Source organism: Equus caballus, chromosome 31, assembly GCF_041296265.1.
Source record: "Equus caballus isolate H_3958 breed thoroughbred chromosome 31, TB-T2T, whole genome shotgun sequence".
Lineage (NCBI taxonomy): Eukaryota > Metazoa > Chordata > Mammalia > Perissodactyla > Equidae > Equus > Equus caballus.
This window is the reverse complement of record NC_091714.1, coordinates 14,986,784-15,013,390: the sequence shown is the minus strand read 5'-3', so window position 1 is coordinate 15,013,390 and position 26,607 is coordinate 14,986,784. Positions and strand designations below refer to the sequence as shown.

The 26,607-nt window shown below is 40.0% G+C and overlaps 1 protein-coding gene and 1 long non-coding RNA gene across 42 annotated transcripts in view; one reads left to right on the top strand and one right to left on the bottom strand.

Annotated features, from left to right (window-relative positions):
• Positions 1-14,778, top strand: part of LOC138921669 (uncharacterized) — a 29,227-nt gene extending 14,449 nt beyond the window's left edge. Inside the window, exon 3 of the long non-coding RNA XR_011434440.1 lies at positions 13,855-14,778. This is a non-coding gene — a long non-coding RNA (uncharacterized lncRNA). The remainder of the gene's footprint in view (positions 1-13,854) is intronic.
• Positions 1-26,607, bottom strand: part of SYNE1 (spectrin repeat containing nuclear envelope protein 1) — a 442,051-nt gene that overhangs the window by 139,474 nt on the left and 275,970 nt on the right. For 27 of the 41 annotated variants that reach the window (XM_070256132.1, XM_070256133.1, XM_023632822.2 and 24 more), the window contains 7 exons: positions 24,101-24,295; positions 22,843-22,983; positions 15,145-15,312; positions 14,773-14,934; positions 6,265-6,471; positions 4,507-4,680; positions 1,462-1,653 (listed from right to left, as the gene is read on the bottom strand). In XM_070256132.1, the coding sequence (XP_070112233.1) occupies positions 1,462-1,653; positions 4,507-4,680; positions 6,265-6,471; positions 14,773-14,934; positions 15,145-15,312; positions 22,843-22,983; positions 24,101-24,295 (1,239 nt within the window). The remainder of the gene's footprint in view (positions 1-1,461; positions 1,654-4,506; positions 4,681-6,264; positions 6,472-14,772; positions 14,935-15,144; positions 15,313-22,842; positions 22,984-24,100; positions 24,296-26,607) is intronic. The other 14 variants (XM_070256121.1, XM_070256122.1, XM_070256134.1 and 11 more) reach the window with 3 other exon arrangements.

The following is a 26,607-nucleotide window of genomic DNA, read 5'->3' as shown; positions in this document are numbered from 1 at the left end:
CAAATAATCCACCCAGCCCTGCCTTTCTCTACCTACCTGCCTTATGGCATTTCACCTAGAGCTCTTACCATCTTCTAACCTAGTATATAAGAACGTGTTTCCATTTTATTTATTATCTGTCTCCCCCAACACTAATCCTTTGAAGATAGGAATATATAGACATAGATATACAGGTACAGATAGATAGTTTTTTTCCCATGCTCCTTCACTCTACCACATGGAATAGCAGTGGGCACAGAGCAGTTTCTCAATAAACAGTCACTTAATTATTATTTAGGATGATAATAGTAATATCTAATTTGTAAAGATTAAAAATGAGCAAAATTAAAACACTAAACAATAACAGTATGAAAAGTGCATGGGAAGAAATCTGAGTGAAAGTGTGCTAAGGTTCTTAAACTGATCTGGAGAGAGATTAAGATATAAATGTAGAGTATATTAGGTATGCATGGTAAAAAAAAAAACAAAGGAAAGAATTCAGCCACTTAAAAACAAAGGCTAAAAAGGAAAAGGAAGACTAGAAAGAGCAGGACAAAAATAGAAAACAAAAAATAAGATAATAAAAGTCCAAACACATCAGTAATCACAATAAATTTAAACGGACTAAACTTGCCCTTTAAAAGTCAGAGATTTTCTGATTAGATAAATGTTTAGAACCAAAAAAATATAGTTAAATGTTCTTTATAAGAAGCACATCTAAAACATCAGGACACAGAAAGGGTGAAATCAAAGGAAAGCTAAATGATATACCAGGCAAATGTTACTCCAAAAAAGCTTTAGTAATATAAAACGAATATTAGGGAACATTAAGGTCATTACACGATAATAAAAGGTTCAATTCACCTGGAATATATGATAAGTCTAAAGTTGTGGGCACTAAACAAAAAAGTCTGACTATATCTGAGAAGTAGAATGTAGGAGAAATAAAAGAAAAATGTAAAAATGTTATAGGATATCTTAATCTATGACCCACATTTAAATATTTTTTAAAACAGTGTATTTGCTAGATTTTGCTATTTATTTGCATTTTCTTTTCTTTTCCTATCCTGCAATCTTCAGGTCTATGGATTCAAACACAGTTGTGTGTCACTTAATGATGGGGATACATTCTGAGAAAGGCATCATTAGGTAATTTCACTGTGTGCGAACATCAAAGAGTGTATTTTCACAAAACTAGATGGTAGAGCCTACTACGCACCTAGGCTGTATGGTACTAATTTACAGGACCACCGTCATGTCTGTGGTCATCACTGACCAAAATGTCAGTCATGACTGTAGTCCTTACAAAATCTGTTTGAAAGTCTATGCCATAGTTTATATAAAGCAGGTTTACATGTGAGTATGTATCATTCCCCAACTTTTCCTTTAAATGTCACAGTCTCAGAAGAAGCAGACCAGCAACGCACAAACATTCAGCAGCCTTTGCAGCATTGCATTGCTGCCAGTGGCTGGAGCCCTCACCTGGATGTTGAGCTGCTTGTCATGCAGCGCTCTCTGCAGCTCCAGAAGGCTCCCCTTGAGGGTTCTCAGCTTCACAGCCAGCTGCTCAGCCTCATCCTTCGTGTGAGCCTTGCCCTCCAACATCAGGTTTTCATTATGGACGGAGAGCTCCGATAAGGCTACCACCTTCTGCTCGATTTCCACCAGCATGTTCTGGAACCACAGAAACAAGAATGAAATTCACACACCCTGCCAACCTCTGCAAAGACTGTTTCTCACAGAGAAACACAATACTTTCTTAGTCTTTCACCAAAAGAACATGCCTTCACGTTTTTTTCCTAGTTTTCCCACAGCCTTGAAGAGCAGTATACAGATCTTTTGCAATTCCCTGAGCTTAATTTTTCTTTTTTAAGATTAGATATTACATAATGAAAAATATATTGGAAAAACCCATGGAAAGCACATTTTATATAGCCAACAGATAAGGAGGAAAAAAAAAAAAACCACGCCTTAGTGTTATCCCATTATTATCTTCTAATTTTAGTGTTATATTGTGATGTTTATGGCTAACAGTAGTAAAGACATCACATGATCCATCCTTTTTTTGTCAATTTAAAGAGAATTCTCTCTTCTAAAACATTACTTCTTTGGACTGATTTCTTTTTTCCAGATTGTTGCTCTTATTTCTTGATTTTTATTTTTTTGTTTTTTATATAACGTAATTTTAACCTCACATTTCTGAAACTTTTTCTAAAGATTTTACTTTCACTTTCTGTGAAAACTGTCTAATGCTGCAAGGTTTTCCTCAAAATGGAGGCTAAATCCAGAGAAGCAAAAGTTGCCACTCTTTCAAGGAAAGATTTAAATCAAACAAACAAATAAACCACCACCAACAACAAAATCAGGCAAAACAAATAACACCCATTTTATTCTACAGAAATTGTTCTGTTTTCACATTTAACTCTGAACTCTCTGAAAGGCACTTTCTAATTTATATTCAATCAAGTAATTATTAATGAGAAAAGGTATTTTATTTCCCAGTACAAAGCCAGAATGACTGCCATCAACTTTTAAGAATATAAGTTTGAACCAAAAAACTAGAACTAAATGGAAGAGTGAAATTTTTAATGAAATAAGGCTTAAAAGGTGATTTCCAGAGGATTATTTTTGAGAAACTCATAGAATTCTGTGCAGGATTGACTTTTCCATTAGGCACAATTGGCATGGTGCTGAGGGCCCATAATTTTTTCAGGACCCTAGAAAATGTCTTAATTCTAATTTTCCTTTTTTTTTAGTCAGAAGAAAAAAATGAATATAATATAAATTCACCCTGGATTATATTAGGTTTTGTACCAAAGCAATTGTAAAATAAAAATATAATTTTTAGTATTTTTATAGAGGAAGGGGTCCATGGAAGCCAAATGCCCAGGACCTCCAAAGTCATAATGTGGCCCTACTTCTGTGTCACAGCTACAGTCACAATTATACAAGTGGCTTAAATACTATATTCGAATTGACTGAGGAACTGTTGTGTACTTGTGTGACTCCATAAGCTTCCGGTTTCTAAAAATATTGTCAAAATACCATTTTAATACTTTGTAAAAGTTCTGAAATATGTTATCTGAATTACGGACTTTACGCATGACTATAAAAATAGAGACATCCAAAAGGGAGAGGTGGGTGTAATGATAAAACATAAGTTGGAAATGCTAGTGCATGTGGTAATTTCAAGTGCTAGAAGGGAATGCTAAAAATAGATGTCTCTTTTCAGAAAAGAAACTTTAGAAAAGATGAAATAAAGAATAGAAAACACTCGCACATAGCTCTTTATTCTCTACCATCAAGGCAGAGAATAATAATGCTTTGAATACACATAGGTCAGTTGCCCAAAGAATTTAACAATCTAAATTATAGTGATCAATATTACAACCAATCTCAAATCATAAAAAGAATGACCAAAATGGCATTTTACATATTAAGAAAAAAGTTAGTGTTCATTAATTAATGGTTTTGGTATATTTCCTATGATTCTAAATGGGAGAAATATGAAGTTGTGCATATTGATATCTAACCTTGCAGATTAGGTAGGGTTTTCTGGAGGCTTCCTAGTTAGCTAAATGAAAGAGCTGGTAAGACACACTTCAGCCACATGTAAAATCAAATATGTTGATAATCACTGAAATTTGATGATTGGTACATGGGAGTTCATTGTCTAGTCTCTATACTTACATGTGTGTTGGAAATTTTCTATAATAAAGAGGTAAGGAAATAATATTGTAATAAAAAGCTTAAGGCCATTACCCCTTACATTAATTAATTCCTAGAGACCTCACATCAGAGGAAGAAATTCTCTACTCCAGTCTGTCTGCCTATAACTGACAGTTTTTCCAAGTTTTCCAAATAATATATCAGAATTAGAACCCAAATTACAGGAGATCATCTGGGCACCTGGCTGGGTTTATCCACAGGCTGTTCTACCAGTACTAATTCTTCCCATGGGGTTTCTATTCCTCGTGGGCCACCAAATATAGATACCGTAAGTGTTTTGGTGTCTAGTCTTTAAAAACTATCCTTCAGGAAGCTGAAGATTTTCTAAAGAGTAGATACTATCAGTAAAATCTCTCAAAAAGACTAACTCTAAGTTTGGATTTCATTTAAGCTTTTATAAGGTATTGTTTTTCTACTCTCTAAATATATAAAGCATATGGGATGTGAAAAATCATATATCCAAACCAACCCTTTTTACCATTATATTTTCTATCGTTAAAAAATGTGCTTTGGGGGCCAGCCTGCTGGTGCAGCAAAGTTCCCACGTTCCACTTTGGCAGCCCGCGGTTTGCCCATTGGATCCCGGGTGTGGACATGGCACCACTTGGCAAGCCATGCTGTGGTAGGCGTCCCACATATAAAGTGGAGGAAGATGGGCACAGATGTTAGCTCAGGGCCAGTCTTCCTCAGCAAAAAGAGGAGGATTGCTGGCAGATGTTAGCTCAGGGCTAATCTTCCTCACACACACACAAAATGTGCTTTGTAACTTTGGCATATTCCTTTAGACCATCTTTTTACCTGGCAGTCCACCAGCTGGGCCTCCATGTCCATGGGCTCCTTGGGCGTACCCAGTGCAATGTCCAGGGTGGCCTTAGTGCTCAAGAGCCAGTGGTCCAGCTCGTCAGCTTCACAACGATACCTCTGCAGGGCCTGTTCCTGTCTCTGTTCCTCCAGCTGATCATTTAACTTCTCCTAATGAATTAAGTAGAACATAACACAGATCACCCCAAGGTGAAATAATCAGGATTCAACACATAAAGCAATAGTCCTCAGCCCTGGCTACACATTGGAATCACCTGTGGAACTTTAAAACAATACCTATGCTTAGGCCACATCCCAGAGCAGTAAATCAGAATTTCTGGAGGTGAGTCTCAAGATTAGTATTTTTTAAAAGCTCCTTCAGTGATTTTAAATGCACCTAGAGTTTAAGTATTCTTAAATAATATACCTACAGGACCAGGAAGGTAATGTGAATGATGGAAATTGATCAAGTTTTAGAAAAAAATAATGGCATACAACAGTTAGTAAATGACGAGAAACTTGATCTCAATGACTGGGAAACTGTAGGGAGTGGTAGGGACCGTGGAAACCTGAAGATCCCATGATCCATCTAAGGGGCAGCACCATGCAGTTTCAGGCAATGGACCCCCCCCCCCCAGGAAGGGGGGGCCCAGTGTGACCAGTTTCTTGAGTGAAGGCAGAAATTCAAATTTTTTAGTTAGATCTCTGGGTTTTGTCAATGATAGCACATAATTGATATTAAAAAAATCCAGCCAATCACTTCATTTTGAAATTCTACAAGGGTTTCATAGAGTGATTAGGGACCATATTACTGCATTAAAAAGTTAATTCTGAAGATAAGGTACTCTAAATACCTTATTTAAAAAAATTTTCTTAATAATTTATTATTGTTATTTTTAAATCGAAATTGTTATTAAATAGTTTAGAGATTAACTAGAGCAGACACACTGATTTTAAATTTCTCTAAAACAAGAAATATATGAATATATGACTTGAATAATCTAATAGGTACAACTAGAAAGAACCCACACATCCAACAATAGTCTTGATTAATTCAATTATGGTATAATCAACAGCTAAATAAAATCTCATTAAGTTCATATAATAAGAAATGTAATGAGAACTGATTATGTGCCAGAGAAGCTGCTAGACAGACGCTCTAAAGGTCTTGACAGGGTCTCCAGACTAACCAAATTACGGGAGCAACAATATGGACATCATACATGTTTAGGGCCAGGAATACGAAGACAACAACAACAAAAGGAAAACAGCTTATTTTTACCACATATGTTGTTACCAAAATCTCTCTATTAAATAATATTACAGTTAAGTAACATGAAAACCAGAATCGCAAGAGTATTTCCATGAATTAACCTACTTGCGTTGGCTACCACTGACTAAGGATTCATTCTTCACAGTATTAGGACCACTATTCATAAAAGGCTCTTATTCAAACATAGCAAACCATTATGCAAACCTAAAACTATTCTTCACAAGGCTCTTGTCTACCAAGTATTTGCTTTCCACATTCTCAATTTTTCACGCTGAAATGAGTCAGAAAGGGGTGAAAAGACACATTCACGGCTACACACTGACTCAGTGCTCTATTCACATGACCCTCCTGGAGACACAACACCAGCTTCTTATGAGTGGGAAACAATAAGAACGCAGATCATGTAAGTAACCCGCATACTCGTCAACACAACCTTAAGAGTGAATTTGGACGGGAGGGGCACCTTCAGAGTTACTTGCTACCTCCAAAAGCTGTCGCTTCCCTGATGCTTTCATCTTGATGGTGGACATGCGCTCCGCTAAGACGGTGAGTGTGGACTGCAAGGCCAGCTGTTCCGCAGGGTCACACTCCGGGGATGCGGACACCAGCTCCTCTGCGAGCGACGACTGGAGCTCAGTGATTTCCTCTTGAAGCATGAGAATCTCATCCATCAAGGCCTGTGGGAAAGACTGTGGCATCACACTCATGTACGCACTTTTTTGGACTGAGGATCCTGTCACCAGCCTAGTTTCATACCGACTGAGACTGGAGAAGATATTTCACTTCGAAGTCCGTTAGCCAGCAAACGGGAGGTCTACGAACCTACGTTTCATAATGAAAGTACCAGACTGAACGTCAGGAAACTTCTGACTTTAAACCCATTTGTGTCGCCAACTTAACTGAATTTGAGCACGTTAATTAATCTTTCTGGTTGTCAACAGGCTCATCTGTAATCTGAACGGGGTGTGTTCCTTTATGCCGGAGTCTACAATTCTACGTTGAAAATAAAATTTCATCACTCTCTTCCTCAACATGATTTTTCCCACTGCACATTTCCCCAAGTCTGAGACAGCGCGGCATTTTAATCCAAAACTCACATTATAGAAGACAAGAAAGATCTGTGGCCTGTTTCTCTGTGGTCACCCTCTCCTCCTTTTTCTCCTTCTCTTCCCAACTCTAAAACTGGAAGTTTCTCAGGGCTAATTTGCAGGCCCTCTTTTCTCTCTTCACAGTCTATCCAAGGTGATGTCATCCATCCCCAAGGCTTTAAATGCTTTCTAAAGCTGAACATGTCCAAAGGCTTATACCCCTAACCCGCGCACGGTCCTAAGTTCCAGGCTTCTATATTCAACTTACCTATTTCTTGGGCATCTCCATCTCATTATGTACAAAGCCTGCTTCCTCCTGTGTCTTTCTCCTCTCAGTAAAGGGAACACCCATCTCTTTATGCTTGAGCTCCAGATTTATGAGTCATTATTTACACCTTCTCCCTTTCATTCACCAAATCCAATCCAACACCAAATCCAATTACTTTTACCTCCAAAATATATCTTGTATACGCCCTCTGCCACCCCCAAGTCAGAGCCAACTCTCTCATCTGAATTGTTCTAATGGTCGAATGGCTGGCCCACCTGCTTACACTCTTATCTTTCCAGTTCACTCTTCGCCAGCTTTTAAAAAGGTAAATCAGATCCTCTCACTCCCCTGCTTTAAAATACTTAGTGGCTTATTGTCTGTTTCCGGCCTCAGGGCCTTTATACATGCTGTTCCACGAGCTCTTCTTCCCATTCTGTGTGTGATTCGTTCTCTTCATCCTTCTAGTCTTAGGTTAATTGTCACACCTAGGAGACCTTTCCTGACCACCCAAACTAAAAAGCAATCTCTATTATTCTCTCTCAATAATATGCTGTTTTCCTGCTTAACATCTCTCATAATTACACATGGTTTTTATTTCTCATTTTTCGTATTTTATGACTTGCTCTTTAGCCATAATCTTGACAGGAGAAATTCTCATTTAGGATTTGAATGACGTGTTAGAGAAACAGGCCAGGGGTAGCCCGGTGGTGTAGTGGTTAAGTTTGTGCTCTCCACTTCAGCGGCCCAGGGTTTGTGGGTTCGGATCCTGGGCACAGACCTAGCACTGCTTGTCAAGGCATGCTGTGGCAGCATCCCACATAAAATAGAGGAAGATTGGCAGAGACGTTAGCTCAGGGACAATCTTACTCATTAAAAAAAAAAAAGAAAGAAACAGACCCCACCGGAGGAGGGACAATCACAACTTTGAGTAAAAAAATATAGGCTTTATATTCACTAATATTTCATAGTTTCCTCTGTACCCCCCGACTTGCATACTTCCCACCTCTTCCACAGGATTGTAGGCTTCACTGTGAGCCCAGTGTCTCCTCAGACCGGGCTTTCAATAAATATTTAAAATACAAAACAACAAAAAACCTTCCTCTTTCCCTAATATCAAGTGTCACCATGTCCAATTCATTTTTTAAATAAACTATTACACTGAAATTACATAGATCTAGAAAAGTGCACAGACTCTAAGTGCACAGCTGTATGAATTTTCACAAACAGTATACATCCATGCTCCTGCCACCCAGATCAAGAAACAGAACGTTCCCAGGACTCCACAGGCCCCCTTGCCCGCCTCCATGTTACCACCTCCTGCCTTCCCAAAGGTCACCACAGGTTGACCTGTAAACGTTGTGGATCACTTTGGTCCGTTTTTGAGCTCTTTAAATGGGATCATACCTGCTGTACTGTTTGTGTCTGGCTTCTTTCACTTTCTCTCATGACTGTGAAAGTCACTCACGTTGTTACATGTAGAAAGAGATGATCATTGTCATCATTGTACCGTATTCCACTGTCACCTGGTTTGTAGATCCTTTCTTTTGAAGCCTTTCCAGTGAGTTCTCAGGGGTATCTCATTGCAGTTTTAATTTGCATTTTCTGATGGCTAATGAAATGGAGCACTTTTCCTATGCTTGTTGGTTATCTGGATCGCTTTTATTTGACTGCCTGCTAAAAATCGCTTGCCCATTTTCTACTAGAGTCTGTCCTTCTCTTATTGATGTGGGAAGTTGTTTATATATTCTGGACGGGAGGGCCTTCTTTTGGTTCTCTGTATGCAAATATCTACTCCCTTTTTGTGATGTGGCTGTATACCTCCTTAGTGGTGACCTTTGATAAACAGAAGTTCTTAACTTTATTGTAGTCTAACATGTCAATATTTTCCTTTATTAGAAAAATAAGGGGGGCTGGCCGGGTGGTGCAGCGGTTAAGTGCACACGTTCTGCTTCAGTGGCCCGGGGTTTGCTGGTGTGGATCCCGGGTGTAGACATGGCAGCACTTGGCACGCCATGCTGTGGTAGGCGTCCCACATATAAAGTAGAGGAAGATGGGCATGGATGTGAGCTCAGGGCCAGTCTTCCTCAGCAAAAAGATGAGGATTGGCAGCAGTTAGCTCAGGGCTAATCTTCCTAAAAAAAAAAAAAAAGGAGCCGGCCTGGAGCCACAGTGGTTAAGTTCGCAGGTTCCACTTCTCGGCAGCCCAGGGTTCGCCAGTTCAGATCCCGGGTGCGGACATGGCACGGCTTGGCAAGCCATGCTGTGGTAGGTGTCCCACGTATAAAGTAGAGGAAGTTGGGCATAGATGTTAGCTTAGGGCCAGTCTTCCTCAACAAAAAAAAAGAGGAGGATTGGCAGTAGATAGCTAAGGGATAATCTTCCTCAAAAAAAAAAAAAAGGAAAAATTAGGGGGTTGGCCCTGTGGCCAAGTGGATAAGTGCAGGCTCCACTTCAGCGGCCCAGGGTTTTGCCAGTTCGGATCCTGGGTGTAGACCTAGCACTGCTCATCAGGCCATGCTGAGGCAGCGTCCCACATAGCAGAACTAGAAGGACCTGCAACTAGAATATAGCAACTATGTACTGGGGGGCTTTGGGGAGAAGAAAAAAAAAAAGGAAGAAGATTGGCAACAGATGTTAGCTGAGGTGCCAATCTTTGAAAAAAAAAAAAAAGTTAAGACTTTTGGTGTCCTATTTAAGAAATCTTTGTCTACCCCAAGATCATGAATATATTCTCACATATTGTCTTCTAGAAGAATGCTATTTGAAGTGTGGTCCATGAAATGGTGTCAGTCTGCAAAATATTTGTCACTAGTGCATGACAAGATAAAGATATCGTGAGTAAGTGTTAAGAAACTTTTATAGCAACTTGACATTGACATGATACCCAAGCGAGAGTTTGTTTTATTTCACTAAAATATTGATCTGTGATCGGTCAGAATTTTTTTTTTTAAAAAAAAGAGGTTATTCACCACAGATAGTTTGAGAAGCACTGTTTTAAGACTTTTTTCTACCTTCATGTTTAGATCCACAAGCCACCTGAAGTTAGTTTTTGTGTCCAGTTTAGGTAGGGCTCAAAATTCTCTTTTTTTCAAATGGATATCCAGTTGACCCTGCATTATTTATTGAAATGATGATTTTTCATCCATTGTTTTGCAGTATAATTTGTGACACAAGTCAAGTGTTTGTGCAGGTGTGAGTGTGCTCCTGGCTCCTAATTCTGTCCCGTTGACCCACTTGGCTGCCTGTGCAGATACCACACTGTCACAATTACCATAGCTTTAGAAGTCTCACTCTGTGGTAGGATACATCCTTCAACTTCATTCATCTTCTTCAAGGTTGTGTCGGCTATTCTTGACCCTTTCCATTTTCAAGTATATTTTTTTACACACTTGCAAAATACTTTAGAATTAGCTTGTCAATCTCCACCAAAGAATTTGCTGGGACTTTTTTATAGGATTGTAATGAATTTACAAACTGATCCTGTTATACATCCAAATGGTTTTCGCCCAGTAAATTATTTTCTTCTACTTTATAATCATTTTTTGGTACTTGACTGCCAAAAGTACAAAATTCACATTATTTTCTCTGTTTTAAAGGCTTCTCCACAACTAGACTGACCTCGTTATGTCTTTTGTTGCCCTGTTCCCCTGTACAAGCAAGAAGAGCCTCCTCACTATTTCACACCGCATTCATTCTCATTCTCTCCTCCAAGCCTGTCCTCAAACATCCACATTTATAGTGCCTCCTACTCATTCCTGTTACCATTCCAGATTTTCAAAATCTGTGTCTCCAAAAAGACCTGCTGAAGTCTCCTTTTATCTCCTTCCCACCACTATAACCCACAATCACATTGCTGTTTTTTGCACAATGTGTTGGCAATTCCCCCTACCCCCAAAGCAGCCTCAAGATAAAACAGGTATCTGGGGCCAGCCTGGCGGTGTACTGGTTAAGTTCGGGCACTCTGTTTCGGCAGCCTGGGGTTCACCGGTTCAGATCCCAGGCATGGACCTACACACCACTCATCACACCATGCTGAGGCAGCATCCCACATAGAAGAACTAGAAGGACACACAACTACACACTGAGGCTTTGAGGAGGAAGAAAAAAGAGAAAGATTGGCAACAAACGTTAGCTCAGGGCCAATCTTCCTCACCAAAGAGCAAACAAAAACACAGATATCTGAATCATAAAACCACCAGGAAAAAAACACCAAACAAAAGGCACCTCATTTAATCTCAGTGAATTGACCAGTCAGGTTTACAGTGAAGTCACCAGCTTCCGCTTCAAACACACAACGTTCTAAAACAGCTCTTTGAATGTTCTGCAGTAAGTAACAAAGGAGTTAGGAATTCTAGAACTGTTAGTGTTCATCCTGTTAGAGTCAAGCCTCTCTATTTATGCTTCAAATTACTCTCAAGGGCGAGTGGACAGTTCTGGAAGATAGCTCAAGTTTTTATTTTCAAGACCCAGCAGCCAAGCTTACTGAAGATGGGGTTTTCTTTTGGGGTGATGAAAATGTTTTGAAACCAGACAGAGGGGGTGGTCGTACAACATTGTATAAGTACCAAATGCCACTGAATTGTATGCTTTAAAATGGTTAATTTTATGAGATGTGAACTTCACTTCAATTTAACAAAACAAAAAGATCTAGCAGTCAAATTTGTCTTAACCCTCATAACTGTCTCAGTTGGCGGCCAGATGCTTCTCTACAACATCTGACTCAAAAATAAAGAGAGAGAGATGAAAAGCACATCTCTGGGTTTCTGACTTGTGTTTACGAGGAGGGCGCGCGCATGACACTTATGTGGTTTAGAAAAGTACCCGATCTTCTCTAAGTGACTCACTCTGGGGAAAACATGTTTGGTTCAACACCAAAGGTAAATGTGAATTTCATTGTGCCTTTCAGAACTATGTACATCAGCATAGTTCATTTCAAACTCTGAGTTGTTATATATACTAGAAAAAAACAAAAACAAAAGCAAAATAACCTCAGAGCTCTTCTTACTAGCCACCACTGAGCTTAGTGTCACAGACATCACACGCCCACAAAGCACGAGTGACCCATGATAACGAAAGTCCGAACAGCCACAAGTCAGCTTGTGAACTGCATTAAGGTCTTAAAATTAAATCTGTTGTACAATTTAGAACAACAAGAAAGCCACAGCACTCTACCCAAGTTCAGTAGATTTAGACAACTATGTAGAGGAAAAATATAGGAGTTTGGTTAGCTCTTTAATACTTCCAAGAGAATATTGGGACAGAAATAACAATTGAAATATTTCTATTAATTTAAGGGAATATATAAAAAGTATACTGGATTAGAAATAGTAATTCTACAATAATGCTTGGATTTATTTTTTTTTGAGGAAGATTAGCCCTGAGCTAACATCTGCTGCCAATCCTCCTCTTTTTGCTGAGGAAGACTGGCCTTGAGTTAACATCCATGCCCATCTTCCCCTACTTTATACGTGGGACGCCTACCACAGCATGGCTTTTGCCAAGCGGTGCCACGTCCACAGCTGGGATCCGAACTGGTGAACCCCGAGCCACCGAGAAGTGGAACGTGTGAACTTAACAGCTATGCCACCAGGCCGGCCCCTGGAAATTTTTAAGTACCATTCCAGAAGCTAAGAACCAATTTAGACATCGTGATACCATTAACTTTTCATGTGGGCAGCCCTGTCCCAGAATTGGTAGAACGTAGGTACAGACAGCAAAAGTTAGCAACAGTACGTCAGAAGGAAAATGTTAGATGTGTGATGATATGAGAAATTATACATTATTTATCTTTTCTTTCTGTCTCATTAGAGTATTAATATAATTGTTAAGCTCAAATGATGTGTAATCATCGAATTAGCCGCACCTCCTCATTGCTATAATTGTTAGCATTACCACTCCCAACTTAGAAAGGGACAAAAAGTTATGTCATTGGCCTTAATTGCAAGAAATCAGACTCATTTCTAATTTAAAACACTTCACGTTAGTGTGCAATTTTGAGTTTTCCCCATTAAATCTCTTGAACAAAATAATAATTTTGCGCCACATTCAGCTTATGTGTGTTTTCCTACTAATGCCCAGGAGGCAGCGTGGTAGGGATGATCAGGAGCTGACAAGCATTTTTAATTAAGAACTCTGGAACGTCAGGGCCGACTCCCAGGCTCCCGTTTTCACGCAATCCCTAAATCCTGCAGCACCCAGTGAAGGGCCTTTGGGAGCTGTGGTCAGTCTCCTGGGAGATAAGAACGATGAGCCTTGAGCAAAGGCAGAGATGACCCGGAAGTAGAGAGAAAGTCAAACTACATAAACCCGCTCCTGGAAAGAGTTTCCTGATAATCTGAGCTGGTAACACTCAAATTTGTTCTCATCCAGCCCAGGGATAATTTATACCAAATTCCCGTTGGGCGCTTAAAGGGAGCTGTAATGGAATGGAAGGACGTTCTTCTGCCCCTCCAGGCACAGTGAAGCACAGGTTGGGCAGGGGGACAGCGGGACAGCGGGACAGACAGAGCCCCAGGGAGCACACTGTTGCTCCACAGACAACCCCTTGAGATGGCAATGAGGTGGCCGCTGACCACTGGAAAAGTGGAGTATCAGTTAAAGAGGACTGTGTGCTCAGAGGAAAATTGCACTGCTCTAGTCACCTAAGGCCCTGAGTGTCCTCATGACGGGTGTGGTTCAGGTAAACAAAGGTTAATTTTAATTTTATTTTTTTACAGCACCCTCCCAAACTAGACTGGCTACAGGTGGCTTTGGGACAGCAGAAAGACCCAGAGAAGGTAGTTTTACCAAAATAAGGCCTAAAAATGGATGCTTTGCACTTTGATCTCTATCTTAAGAAGTTACAAGAGTGCCAAAAACCTAAAACCACTATTTCTCAATATGCTGTCTCTAGAAAAAATGTTCTCATTTTTGTGTTAAATTGCAAGGTCCTATACATCATAAAAGAATGCAATTTTGTCTTAGACTACACATTTGAACAAGAATGTATTGCAAGGTTATCCTGGGTTCCAAAACTATAAAGACGTAAAGTAAAGATAAATTACAGAGTTTTACTCTTAAAGCTGATGAATTTCCCAGTACTTGATGATACATATACCACATCATGCTTTTATAGCTCTTAATTTGCATCTAAAGATATATTTCTTTTCCTCTGTCTCTCATAGGGTTTCCACATGCTCCTGAGTTCTGGCTGGGGACAGGCAGTATTTCCCAATCTCATGGTGACTGCATATTTGTGCATTAATAGTACACCTGATAACATTGCTACAGCATTAACCAGATTTTAATACATGTATCTTCTTAGCATGCATTTTAAATTGATGCATTTTTAACATCTGTCTGAGTGAAGTTAATGTAATCATCTGTTTCTCGTTGCCTAATTTCCATAACCTTTTAAAAAATGATTGAAGTCAGGCACAACCCCAAGATTATAACTTAGAACCCCTTATTCTTCAAATGCTTCTTTACCCACTGAAGTCTGAGAGTTCTTCTCTTGAGTGATAATGGCGAGGTGCTGGCTAAGTTTGTTAAAACAATACAGTATGCTCTCCCAAACACTTGCTTGGTTGGCCGACTAGCCCACAAGAATGCACCTATTAAATCATGCAGGAAACTGAAGTCATTGTTATTTTTACCTGATGTTCGGCCATCTGGCTTTCTGGACTCCTGCCAGGCTCTAGACTCTCACTGAGTTTCATCTCGATGGCCTCCATCTTTGTGGAGATGGACTGGAGGGAGTCCTGGTACCTTTGTTGGCGTTCCAAAGCTTCATAGAGTGTGCGCTGCTTTTCACTGATCTAAAGAAGAAAAGGGATATTACCCAATGTCTCCTAGAGCCTTATCTTCTAGATTAGGACATTTCTTTCCTCACTGCTTTACCTCTGTGGCCCAAGAGAGGGTATTCAACTGTGTACAGGATGTGTCAACTCAACGCATGTATTTCACAAGACAATCTAAGGTAATTGGCGTCTGGTGGGCTTAAACAATTCCACGTTTCAAAGACTTACCACATTCTTTAAGGTTTCCCAAGAACGCTGCAAATCATCCAGTTTAGCAGTAGCAGATGGCTCCAGGCCTGCTTCATAGAACTCTTGGGATGGCAATGTGCTGGGGTGAATCCTTGCCGCATCCGTCTGCAAGCGCTCAGCAGACAAGGCTTGGTAATAAGCGATGTCCTGGGGGGAAAGCACAGCATTGGATTCAAGAGGAAGACAAAGTTTAGGTTAACATGCTCTGGGTACTATCTGTCATGTGGAGGAAAGGATTCATACCTTTCAAGGGGCCACGAACTAGTGAAGTTAGTCAATTCTTGTGACAAGAAGAATTTAATGATAATATCAAAGCAAATTACACTTGCTTTAGAACTTTGGTTTACATTTAAAAAATGAACACATTTACCAATAGTTTAAGTTGCCAAAACTCGTTCTTATTTCATACTTGATAAAATGAAAATACAAAGGATTTAAGTGGTACACATATTTAAAGATTGACTGGTATAGCAAAAAAAGAGAATCCAAATGATCCATTTCCTAAAATGCTGTGTAATGTGCTGATTAAAGTTTTTAATAATTTAATAAAGCAATTGATTGAAATAAAATTAATCTGCAGAAAGTCACTTTTCAGATATAGCCAGATCTTCAATATCTATGAGCTCACTAGTCACAGAAATTAATTTCAATATTTTAATATTAAATAAGGGAAAATGTAATGGAGAAGTTAAAACTACTCTAAGAAACAAAGATAAAAAAGTTTCCTTCTACTTGGTTCCTGGAAGTGCACCAAAAATAATCAAAGTGAATGATAAAAACTAGATTTTTGAATTTTTTTTATGTCTGGTGTTATAAGGAACATTACATATTTTATTAGTATTGATAATGGAATTTACTATATCAAAACATATGATTCATGTGTTTTCAATTGTTTCTATGGTTATTTATCTGTATATTAATAGAAATTGAATTAGGGAGTAATGTTTATATTTGGGAATTGCTGTAAAAAGTTCACAACTTCTGCAGTTGTACTATTGAAGGTAATTATGTTAATTTAAAATACCTGGGCTTTATTGATAGTAATGTGTTGGTAAAAAGTATGGAAGAAGGCCTCAGCTGTCTGAGAAACCAAGGGAATAGCAGGAAGGGGCCTGGCATTGGGGGGTCTGTGCAAGGGCAGAGCAGGGTTGTGTAGCGGAATGAGTTCAGACACGAATCTGACACCTGAGGCCTTGGGACACCTCGGATCCCAGTGGAAAGTCTCCTCCGACTACGTAACTGGGAGAACTCACTCACATCTCACACATTAGTTCCCTCATCTGTTCAACATGGGGTGGTTCTGAGGGTTAACTGAAGTCAGTTTGAGCGGCCATGAGATCTTCTGCCTATTTTGTTGCTGTTGCTGAGGCTTCCAGATAAGTCCTCAACATTTATTGATGACATTGGATCATGGAGACTGGTTCCTCTTCATTCCTAACCCGGTTACCACCTTGAGATGAACTGGATATTCTCAAATCCTTCATAGGCTCACATCCATTCGTCCTCCCCATTTCCACTTCACCCAGTCCTCCACACCCTCGCACACGACAGCCTGCCATTGCTGAGCTGGTTCACTCCACGTGCCCATCTAGCTATGGCTAAAGTTACTTAAACCTTTCTCTTACCAACACCTCTGTTTCCTTTGCCCTTTAACCTCTGCTTCACCTACTCGGAAAACTCCAATCATGACCCAACCCAACTTTTCTTCCCAGAGTGACTGTGTGTTCACACTTGCATACACACACACACACACAAACACACAACCGAAGCCACCAAGGAGATTCTCCTGCAACTTCTCAAATTTTCAAGTCTGTCTATATTCAGACTCATTTTTATCTCATGCTTGTCACTTTCCCTCCCACCTACCCCCAGAATCCCATCCACCTTTGCTTTTTCAAGGACCTTGGTCCATTAACATCCTCTCCTTTTCCCTCTTTATTGACTTTCTCCTTAGCATATAGAGTGAAATCTTTCCCATCTGAAAACACCTACATACACTCTTTAAGTTTTTTTTTCTTGTGTGGAATCATATATTAGAAAAGTCCACAAACCGCAATGTGATGGATCATTTCACGCAGTCGTGATCATCATTTCTTCCTTTTCTCCCTTTCATCTCATAATCCAGCTTCTGAAAATAGTAGTTTATACTTGATTCGTTCACCTTCTCCTCCTCAATCCACTTCTAAATACCCAACTGGGCTTCGATCCTAATGATTCCACTAAAATTGCTCTTGCTACACTCATCAGTGGCTCTTTTCTATGGAATAAAATGATTATTTTTCAGCCCTTCTCTTCCTTGACCTCTCAGTCACATTCAATGCCACTCACCATCCTTCTTGGGAGACAGTCCCTTTAATCTCTCTGTTCTCCTCCCAGCTCTCTAATCATTCAGTTTTTCTCTTTTGTAGTTTGTTTTTCCACTCATTTTTAAATATCGGTGTATTTATCAGCTCCAGACTCACATAACCATTTTTACATGTATATCCCTCAGGCTCGTCAAACTGAACATTTCCCAAAACAACATCCAGGATGAGAAATGAATTTAGGAATAAAATATAAGGTATAATCCATCTTTCAATAAATGGAACTTCTACTGACCGAAGCTATAAACTTGAGATTCACTCTCTGTTTCTTCTCTCCCTTACCACCCACTGCTTTGGTAAGGATGAAGTTCTATTGACGCATGCCCTTGCCACAGCATGGATTCAGGTTCTCATTACAGCAACAACTTTCTAATTCCCAGGCCTGCCCTGCAGGCTCCCTCTGTCTTGCATACATTTAGCTTGGCTTATACAGTGTTTTAAATTATTTAAAATCTCTCTTCGTTGAGGCATGGAGATTTCATAAGAATCCAGATTCATGGCTTCTCTTGCAAACCGGAAGGTATATGAGACTGGACTCTGTGTCCACATGGTGTCAGTAATTCTAACAGAGGGGAGGCTGCCTCATTCCTGTGAGAGGGGCTGTCTAGGTGTCTACAGTCCCCAACTGCGTCTCTCACTTAGATCACCAGTCCGGGCAAGGCATCAAAATGTATAACTTCTGTCCCTACCTACTTCTCTGGCTCTGAATTTGTCCTTCTCCATTCTGCTGTCTGCACTGATCCAGAATGATCTCTTCTAAAACTCGCTTCTGCACATAGCTTCCAGTTAAATTTCCTCAATGGTTAACTCCTAGCTTCTGGATAAAGTTCACACTCTTTTGTGTGGCATTCAAGGTCCTTCATGATGTGCTTCCTGCATCCCTCTCAGCCTCATTCCCACCCCCCCCCTCCTCCTCCTGTGTTTCTCCAACTACACTTACACTAGTAGCAGTTGCCTTGATGGGTCATTTTCCTTCCTGTCCCCACTCCTTCCTAGGTGTGGTTCCTTCTGCCTGAAAAAGTCCTTCATATCACTCTAGTGTACTCCAACTACCTAACTTGTATTCTTTTCTTAAAACCAAAGGGTGCATCCTTGACCCATACTGAACTCCAGCCTGATTTAGGTGCTTTTCTATGTCCTCCCTTACCACTCAGTGCTTCTGTCAGACCACTTACCCCTCTATTGTAATTACTTGCCTGCTCTCACATAGACTGTGAGCTTTTTTTTTTTTTTGAGGAAGATTAGCCCTGAGCTAACTGCTGCCAATCCTCCTCTTTTTGCTGAGGAAGACTAGCCCTGAGCTAACATCCATGCCCATCTCCCTCTACTTTATACATGGGACGTCTACCACAGCATGGCTTTTGCCAAGTGGTGTGATGTCCGCACCCGGGATCCGAACCGGTGAACCCCGGGCCACCGAGAAGCAGAACATGCGAACTTAACCACTGCGCCACTGGGCCGGCCCCGACCGTGAGCTTTTTAAAGACCAGAGAAGGGCCTTTAGTCTTTGATCCTGAGCATGTCATGGAGTGTTTGCAAATAACAGGACAGCATACATGCCCATAATGAATTATACATGTAAAAGCACTTTTTATAAACTTTATTATTTTAAACACATAAAAGGGAGTACTCTTACTGTCCACAAGGAAAAGTAAAAAGTTGTCTTACGTGTAAAAAAAATTTTTTTTTTGAGGAAGATCAGCCCTGTGCTAACATCTGCCGCCAATCTTCCTCTTTTCTGCTGAGGAAGACTGGCCCTGAGCTAACACCCAGGCCCATCTTCCTCTACTTTATATGTGGGACACCTGCCACAGCATGGCTTGCCAAGTGGTGCGCAGGTCTACACCTGGGATCCGAACAAGCAAACCACAGGCCACCAAAGCGGAACTTGTGAACTTAACCGCTGTGCCACCGGGCTGGCCCCATACGTGTAAAAATTTTAAATTAAATATTATAAAGAAGGCCCTCAAAAGAGCTAGAATAAAATAAATTTGTTACCAAAAAACCTTCTGTCTGGCTCTTTCATGGGTGAGTGTGCGTGTGTCTGATGGTGAGTATGTATGTATGGCTCAGGCTTATTAAACAGGAATAACGACTCCTGGTTTCTTAAAAGGATTTGAAAATATATCACCTTTTGTAGATGAATAACTTAGCTCTATTTAAGGACTACATAGATTTAATAAAAGAGTCAGTCCTGTAAAGTAACGACTAAATAAAGACAATATTTAACATAGTGAGGAATCACGGTTAGAAATACGTCTCTCGTTGCTTATGTGCCTAAGTTATAAGAGTTATTATCCAGAAGATTCCTAAGGAAATAAACTTGGAAAATCATAGCTACTATTTGATTAGCATTTTCCAGTTTAAAAGGTACTTTCACAGCCAGCCTCAGTGGCCTAGTGGTTAAGTTTGGCACACTCCGCTTCAGCAGCCTGGGTTCAGTTCCCAGGTGCAGACCTACACCACTCGTCTGTCAGTGGCCATGCTGTGGCAGCTGCTTACACACAAAAAGAGGAAGATTGGCAGCAGATGTTAGCTCAGGGAAAATCTTCCTCAGGAAAAAAAAAGAAAAGAAAAGAAAAGTACTTTCATAATTAAACATTACATTTAACTTCACAATTTTGTGAATTAAGTAGCATTGCTTCCCATTGCAAATGGGGGGACTGAGGGGCATCCAAGGTACTTTCACCTTAGAGGAGGAAGAGCTGGGATCCATTCTGAGCACTGGACTTGGACCCCAGCGCTCTATCCCTTCCTTACACTGCTGCTCTTTTCAAACCTCTACTTCCCTCAACTCTTCAAGGAGCTGAAGTCTTGGCTTGCTCTCATAGGATCAAGAAGCCTGCAGCAAATTCTGGAGCTGCCTCGTTATTTCTACCCTCAAGTAAGCTAAATGGTTATCACATTTCAGCTAATAGCTACTGTCAGAGGGGGAACGTGCTGACTGCGGAGGGAGCAGTTATATAACGGAGATCTCCTTACGGGAGCGGCGGCTCAGAGCCTTTCTTAACAGCTGCGATTTTACAAAGCAGTTCTATCTGGCTGCTCCTCCAAACAGCTGTGTGCATTCTGTACAGTGTTGTGAGTCTGAAAACTGGAATTTATGGGGATTCTAAACGTTCTCCTCAGTCTCGAAAAAATTTTGCAAACCCAGTGCGTCACTGGCCACGATGTATATTTGTTCATTTTCCTCTGACTTCTATCACTCTTCATTACTGCCCAGGAATAACTTGTGGCTGCAGTGATGGGTTGATTTGTCTGAAGACCACCAAGCATAATACTTTTGCTTTTTAACTGCTTCCTCTGACATACACAAAATAACAACATTTTTTCCTCACTTGCAGTATCGTATGTAAGTATGTTAATAATGTGATTTAACTGGTTTCCCCGTGACAGGGGGAGGGATGTCAAAATGAGATTAAAATAAAGCATTATCTCACTCATAATTTTAGGATTTGTTTGAGCTTGACAGTTAAAGTAGTCATAATAAAACATTTGTGGGGCTGGCCCTGTGGCGCAGTGGTTAAGTTTGCGTGCTCTGCTTCAGCAGCCTGGAGTTTGCCAGTTCAGATCGTGAATGAGGACCTACACACTGCTCATCAAGCCATGCTGTGGCAGCATCCCCCATAGAAGGACTGGAGTGACTTACAACCAGGATATATAACTGTGTACTGGGGCTTTGGGGAGAGAGAAAGAAAAAAAAAGAGGAAGACTGGCAACAGATGTTAGCGCAGGGCCAATCTTCCTCACACACAAAAACCAAAAACCAAAAAACATTTGCATGTTTTATCATTTACAGGACACTTTCACATGTACATTGAAAGACTTACAAGAAATAGCATCAAGACTTGTAATTTTAGAAAAGGGATATTCTTTCCACAGCGTTAGTCTCAAAGCCAGTGTTTATTGGTCAGTTTGAAAATTTTCCCAACATTAGGCATATTATATAGGATAAATTTTTCCTATACAATAAACAGCTGACTATGGCCATATTTCTCTGATTCTAATAACATCTGTGACCGCAGGGAAGTACACAACCTCAAAGAATGAGTAATTCATATTTTAAAATCAGAATTTGGAGAACAGTTTCCCAAATTCCCCAGAACTCCCTGAACTTCTCCTTTTTTGTTGTTTTTAAATTTCCTCTCATCACTTTTGCTGTTATTAGTCCCACGTCCACCTTTCTAGAATGTAAGGTCCTTGAGGGCAGGGGTCACTGCTGTCTTCTCCTTTGTTGCATCTCTGGGGCCCAGCACAAGATTTCTTGCCAAGAAGGTGCTTAGAATGCATCTGATAAATAAATGAATTGACAAGTTCCCTGCAGCTTTATAGATTTTTACCAAGAGAATTGCTTTATCTAAAGCTTTCATCAATTTTATTTTCCTTTTCGGGGGAAGGGAGGTTTTTCTTTATCATAGAAGTCCTATTTTGAATGCTTCTGCTCTAAAATAAAAATACTCTGACTCATTTGAAATATAGCTTATGTTTGCTCTGCTCCATGCTTCTTTCTTGATAATAAACCTCAATTTCTTTGAACACAAGTAATTTCATAGTAACATAATTAGAATTGTTTTAAATTTATTTTGGCTAAAGAAAATAATACTTACCATGCATTAAAAATTTTTGGTTATTGTAAAAGCATCTTTTTTACTTCTATCCAACATTTTTCATGAAATCTTTTGCCATATTTAATTTACTATAATCCATATCTAATATGATGTACAATAAAAGGCACCTCATAACAACAAAATATTATCCCCATTTTATAGGAATTAAAATTTAAGATTATTGAAAGATAAGCAAGAAAACACAAATCTTAGGCATTCCAATATATATATTGGCAGACAGCCCTTAAATTGGTTGACAATTAGTAAATAAAAAAATGTATGATATGGTAAACAGGTTTTCCATCTTCAAAATCTGAGCTGTGTTCAATGAATTAAATGTTCAATGAATGTGAAAATAGCAATGAAACCGGGTTATCTTAGAACAGTGATACACACATTTCATCTTCTGTTAGGATGCAGCACTCCATTAGAGACAGCTGTTAGAAACTACATAATGCCTTAAAACAGGCCTTTCTCCAGCTGTAATTTCCGTGACCTAGTTTTTGCTCATCTCATTGCCAGAAGCCCAGGAGAGGAGATGATGTGTTAAGCCAGTAGTGGTCGTACATGATAATCACATTGTCACATCTAACGGTGTGTCCCTTCAAGTCTAAGGTCACAGCCACAGTCTAATAAGAAGAGAGAATGGAGTCCTGCACCCATCCAGAGATTGGAGCTAGACGAAGGCAATGCCAAGTGTGTGGTACCTGGTTAACAGAAGCATCTGTATTAGCCACGGGTGAAGGGGAGCGACAGGCAGGTGGAGAGGAAATCTCACTGTTGGTTCCCTCCTCCCCAGACTCCTCAGTGACAGGTGACAGCAAAGTGTGACAGCGACCTGCAGTCATCTGTCACATAAAAAGTAGCCCAAAGGACATGAAAATCAGTTAGCTATGTCAACGAAAGACCTGGTCAGACACAGGTCAAACCAGAGATGATTATATAACACATATATATAATATATAAGGTTAGAATTACTGAGACCCAAATTTACATACAAATTCTGTGTTAGTACTTAAAACTTTTGTCCTCAGGTGAATAAGATGCTAGAGACTATTTGTAAAACCAACAGGGGTCAGGGGTGCATATCACATTAAGAGTTTTATTGTTGATTAAATATTTCTTTAATTTATTTTCCTTTTCTTGTGTCTTTATAAATAACTAGAAAAATTATGAATCATAAAAATGAGGGAAGAGTGTGGAATACAGCTGAGTCTTTCGTGGACATCTTAAATTCCAAATATTCTAGAGATAAATCTAGATAAAAATTCTAGAGAGATAAATATATTACCCAAAGTAATATATTACCAAAAAGGTCCAGGTATGATTTTAACTGAGGCACAGCACATATGGATGGAAAATATACAGCACTGGAAAACACAGAATTACCAAAATAAAGAATGCATTGTAGATGCAAAGTGATGGGGAAATAATGTTGCAGGTAGAAATTAATGGAACTTATTTATATTAACCTAAAGCTAAACTTTGCATTTTCTATTTTCTTATTTTTCTAATAATCAGTTTTCCATATTTTTGAAAGCATTTATACAACAGAATACACAAACACAAAATATCTAGTCAGTCAGTGTTTTGGCTTGGAAAACACACAAAAAATACAGGTAGCATGATTCTCCCATCCCCCAGAAAACTAGAAAACTGTGCAAAGGAATTTTTTTGAAGCCCGGAGCCTCAGCGTTATTGCTAAATTACAAACAAATGCGGGGCCGACCTTTGGCACGTTAAGTAATTCAGCAGTCTCCAGCAAGTAGTTTCATTTCAACTGTCACTGTTTACAGTGTCAAACGTTGGCCGTGGCCCAAATGTAGTCAGAGAGTTAAGGAGACTGTTCGTCAGCCCTAATCTGCAAGACTGATCGCTAAAATAAGCCACGAGAGCCACTGGCCAGGGGACAGTCCGAAGAGCGCGCGCTGGCGCCCAGCAATGCAGGCCTTGACCCTTACTTACCATGACCACAGAGGGGTGGGCCGAGGTTGCGGGGAGGAGCTCCCCCTCCAGGTCCTCTGTGCCCTCCGCCAGCCCGTCCACCTCGGTCACCGTCAGCAGCATGGTGGCGTGCTTGGCTTTCATCGTCAGCATCTTGCACTTGGAGTTCAAAGAGGAGATCTGCTCCTGGTAGCCCTTGATTTTCTGAGCCAGCTCCTGGGGAAACATTTCCCCCCGCCCCCGAGTGTCAGAGCAGCATCAAAAGGAAAGAGAACTAGTCGCGTTCATCTTCCTCCAGGGCTGACCAATGAAATCCCAGAGCTGTGCTAGACGGCAGCGGCGGCAGCGGCGGAGAGGCAGGATGTGGACTGTGCAAGCAAGCCGGCCTGCAGCGCTCCGGAGCCAGACCACAGCGCAGCGGGGCGGGAGAGGCGCTGGGAGCGCGGCGCCGGGCCCGGAGGAGCTACGCGGGGCGGCCCGGGTTTCTAATCCGAGCAGATGCTCCATACGGAATCGGGAATTTACGTAACACTGAGAACTGGCAACTTTCTTTAAAATGCCTAAAGAATCTGAAATTGCCAGATGGTTCATGCCGTGGAAATTAGGTCATGTGATGACGAAAACTACAAAAAACGCAATGCTCAGCTCTTACCATACTGAATATATCAAACGGAGCAGTCATCTGTTACAGACAGCTTCGCAAAGTAAATTGCTTGTCAGTTCCTGTGACCCCAGGGGGTTGTTTTTTCCGGATAAGCTAAATATTACATATGAAACCTTCATTTTTTATGCAGATTACTCCCCAAATAAAATTTTGTACATTCACCGACTTTTCTCACATCCTCTATCATGCCTCAAATGTTTCTGATGCTTCAAACTAGAGATGTGAACTTGAAGTTCAGTTCAAATTTAATGGCTTTTAAATTCATTCATTGTTGAAAAAATTTGTTTTGAGAGATAGAGGTTTTAAAGCTTTTACCAAAAGTTTATTGAAAATATGTTCTGGACAATATATAGCTGTTAAAAAATTCTAAAATATTAAAATTCTAAAATAACCTAAAATGCTAATTCTAAAATATTAAAGTTATATTTTCTTACTTAAAAGATACATGCAGCTTTAAAAAAATGAAGATGAGAGGAAGACTGGCAATAGTTAGCTCAGGGCTAATCTTCCTCAAAAAAAAAAAAAAGAAGATGTATATTCCAAAACATTAATCTTAAATGTACAAAACCTTTACTCTTTTCTATTCCTTTTTATTTTATTTTGTTTTAGGAAGACTAGCCCTGAGCTAACTGTTGCCAATCCTCCTCTTTTTGCTAAGGAAGACTGGCCCTGAGCTAACATCCGTGCCCATCTTCCTCTACTTTGTATGTGGGATGCCTACCACAGCATGGCGTGCCAAGTGGTGCCATGTCTGCACCCGGGATCCGAACCAGCGAACCCTGGGCTGCCAAAGCTAGACCTGTGCACTTAACTGCTGTGCCATCGGGCCGGCCCCTCCTATTCCTTTTATTTGGCTCTTTTGCCTGAAAAGCTGTCATGTAATGTTCGTATGGAACACATTTGGTGATGGAGACATTAAATGTCAATGTCTTTAAAATGATAGTGTGTATGTGTATGCATATACATACATACATACATGCACATATATGTGTGTATATGTGGATATATACACTATCATTTTAAAGACATTGACATTCAAAATACAGATCTAAACTTGAAGTGCAGAAACAAAATGACAACATTAACAAAATGGCATTTATGTATATATATGTATATGTGTGTGTATAGATATAGATACACATATAGAGATAGATATCATATATATAGATGCCATTTTGTTATTCTTGTCATTTTGCTTTCTTTCTCCCCTCCTAATCAAAACTGACAAAGTAGGGGCCAGCCCCATGGCCGAGTGGTTAACTTCGCACACTCTGCTTCGGTAGCGCAGGGTTTCCCCAGTTCAGATCTTGGGTGCAGACATGGCACCACTCATCAGGCCACGTTGAGGTGGAGTCCCACATGCCACAACTACAAGGACCCACAACTAAAAATATACAACTGTGTCCTGGGGGGCTTTGGGATAAGAATAAAAAATAATAATAATAAAAAAAAGATTGGCAACATTTGTTAGCTCAGGTGCCAATCTAAAAAAAAAAAAGAAGTTGAAAAAAGAAACCTGACAAGGGTAGAAGAGAAAACAGCCCAGCAGAATTCAGCCAGCAGCCTGTCTTCGTAACTTCTAGTATAGTTCAGGAATTTTTAAAACAAGGATTTAAAAAGTAGACATGCTCACTTCTTGACCTTTTAGGGCTGCAAATACTCAACTAAACCTCATAAGATTTTTAAAATACTGATTAAATAGCTATTTACTACATCTGGCCTAGTGCCTAACACATGCGTACTCTATTCTAATTAGTTAACACACACATGCGGAAGATATCCACCAGCTCCCTGGACGCCTTGAATTCTGTTTTCATAGGACAAGTCACGGAGCCTTCTTCAATAGCTTGCCCCACTGGGGTAG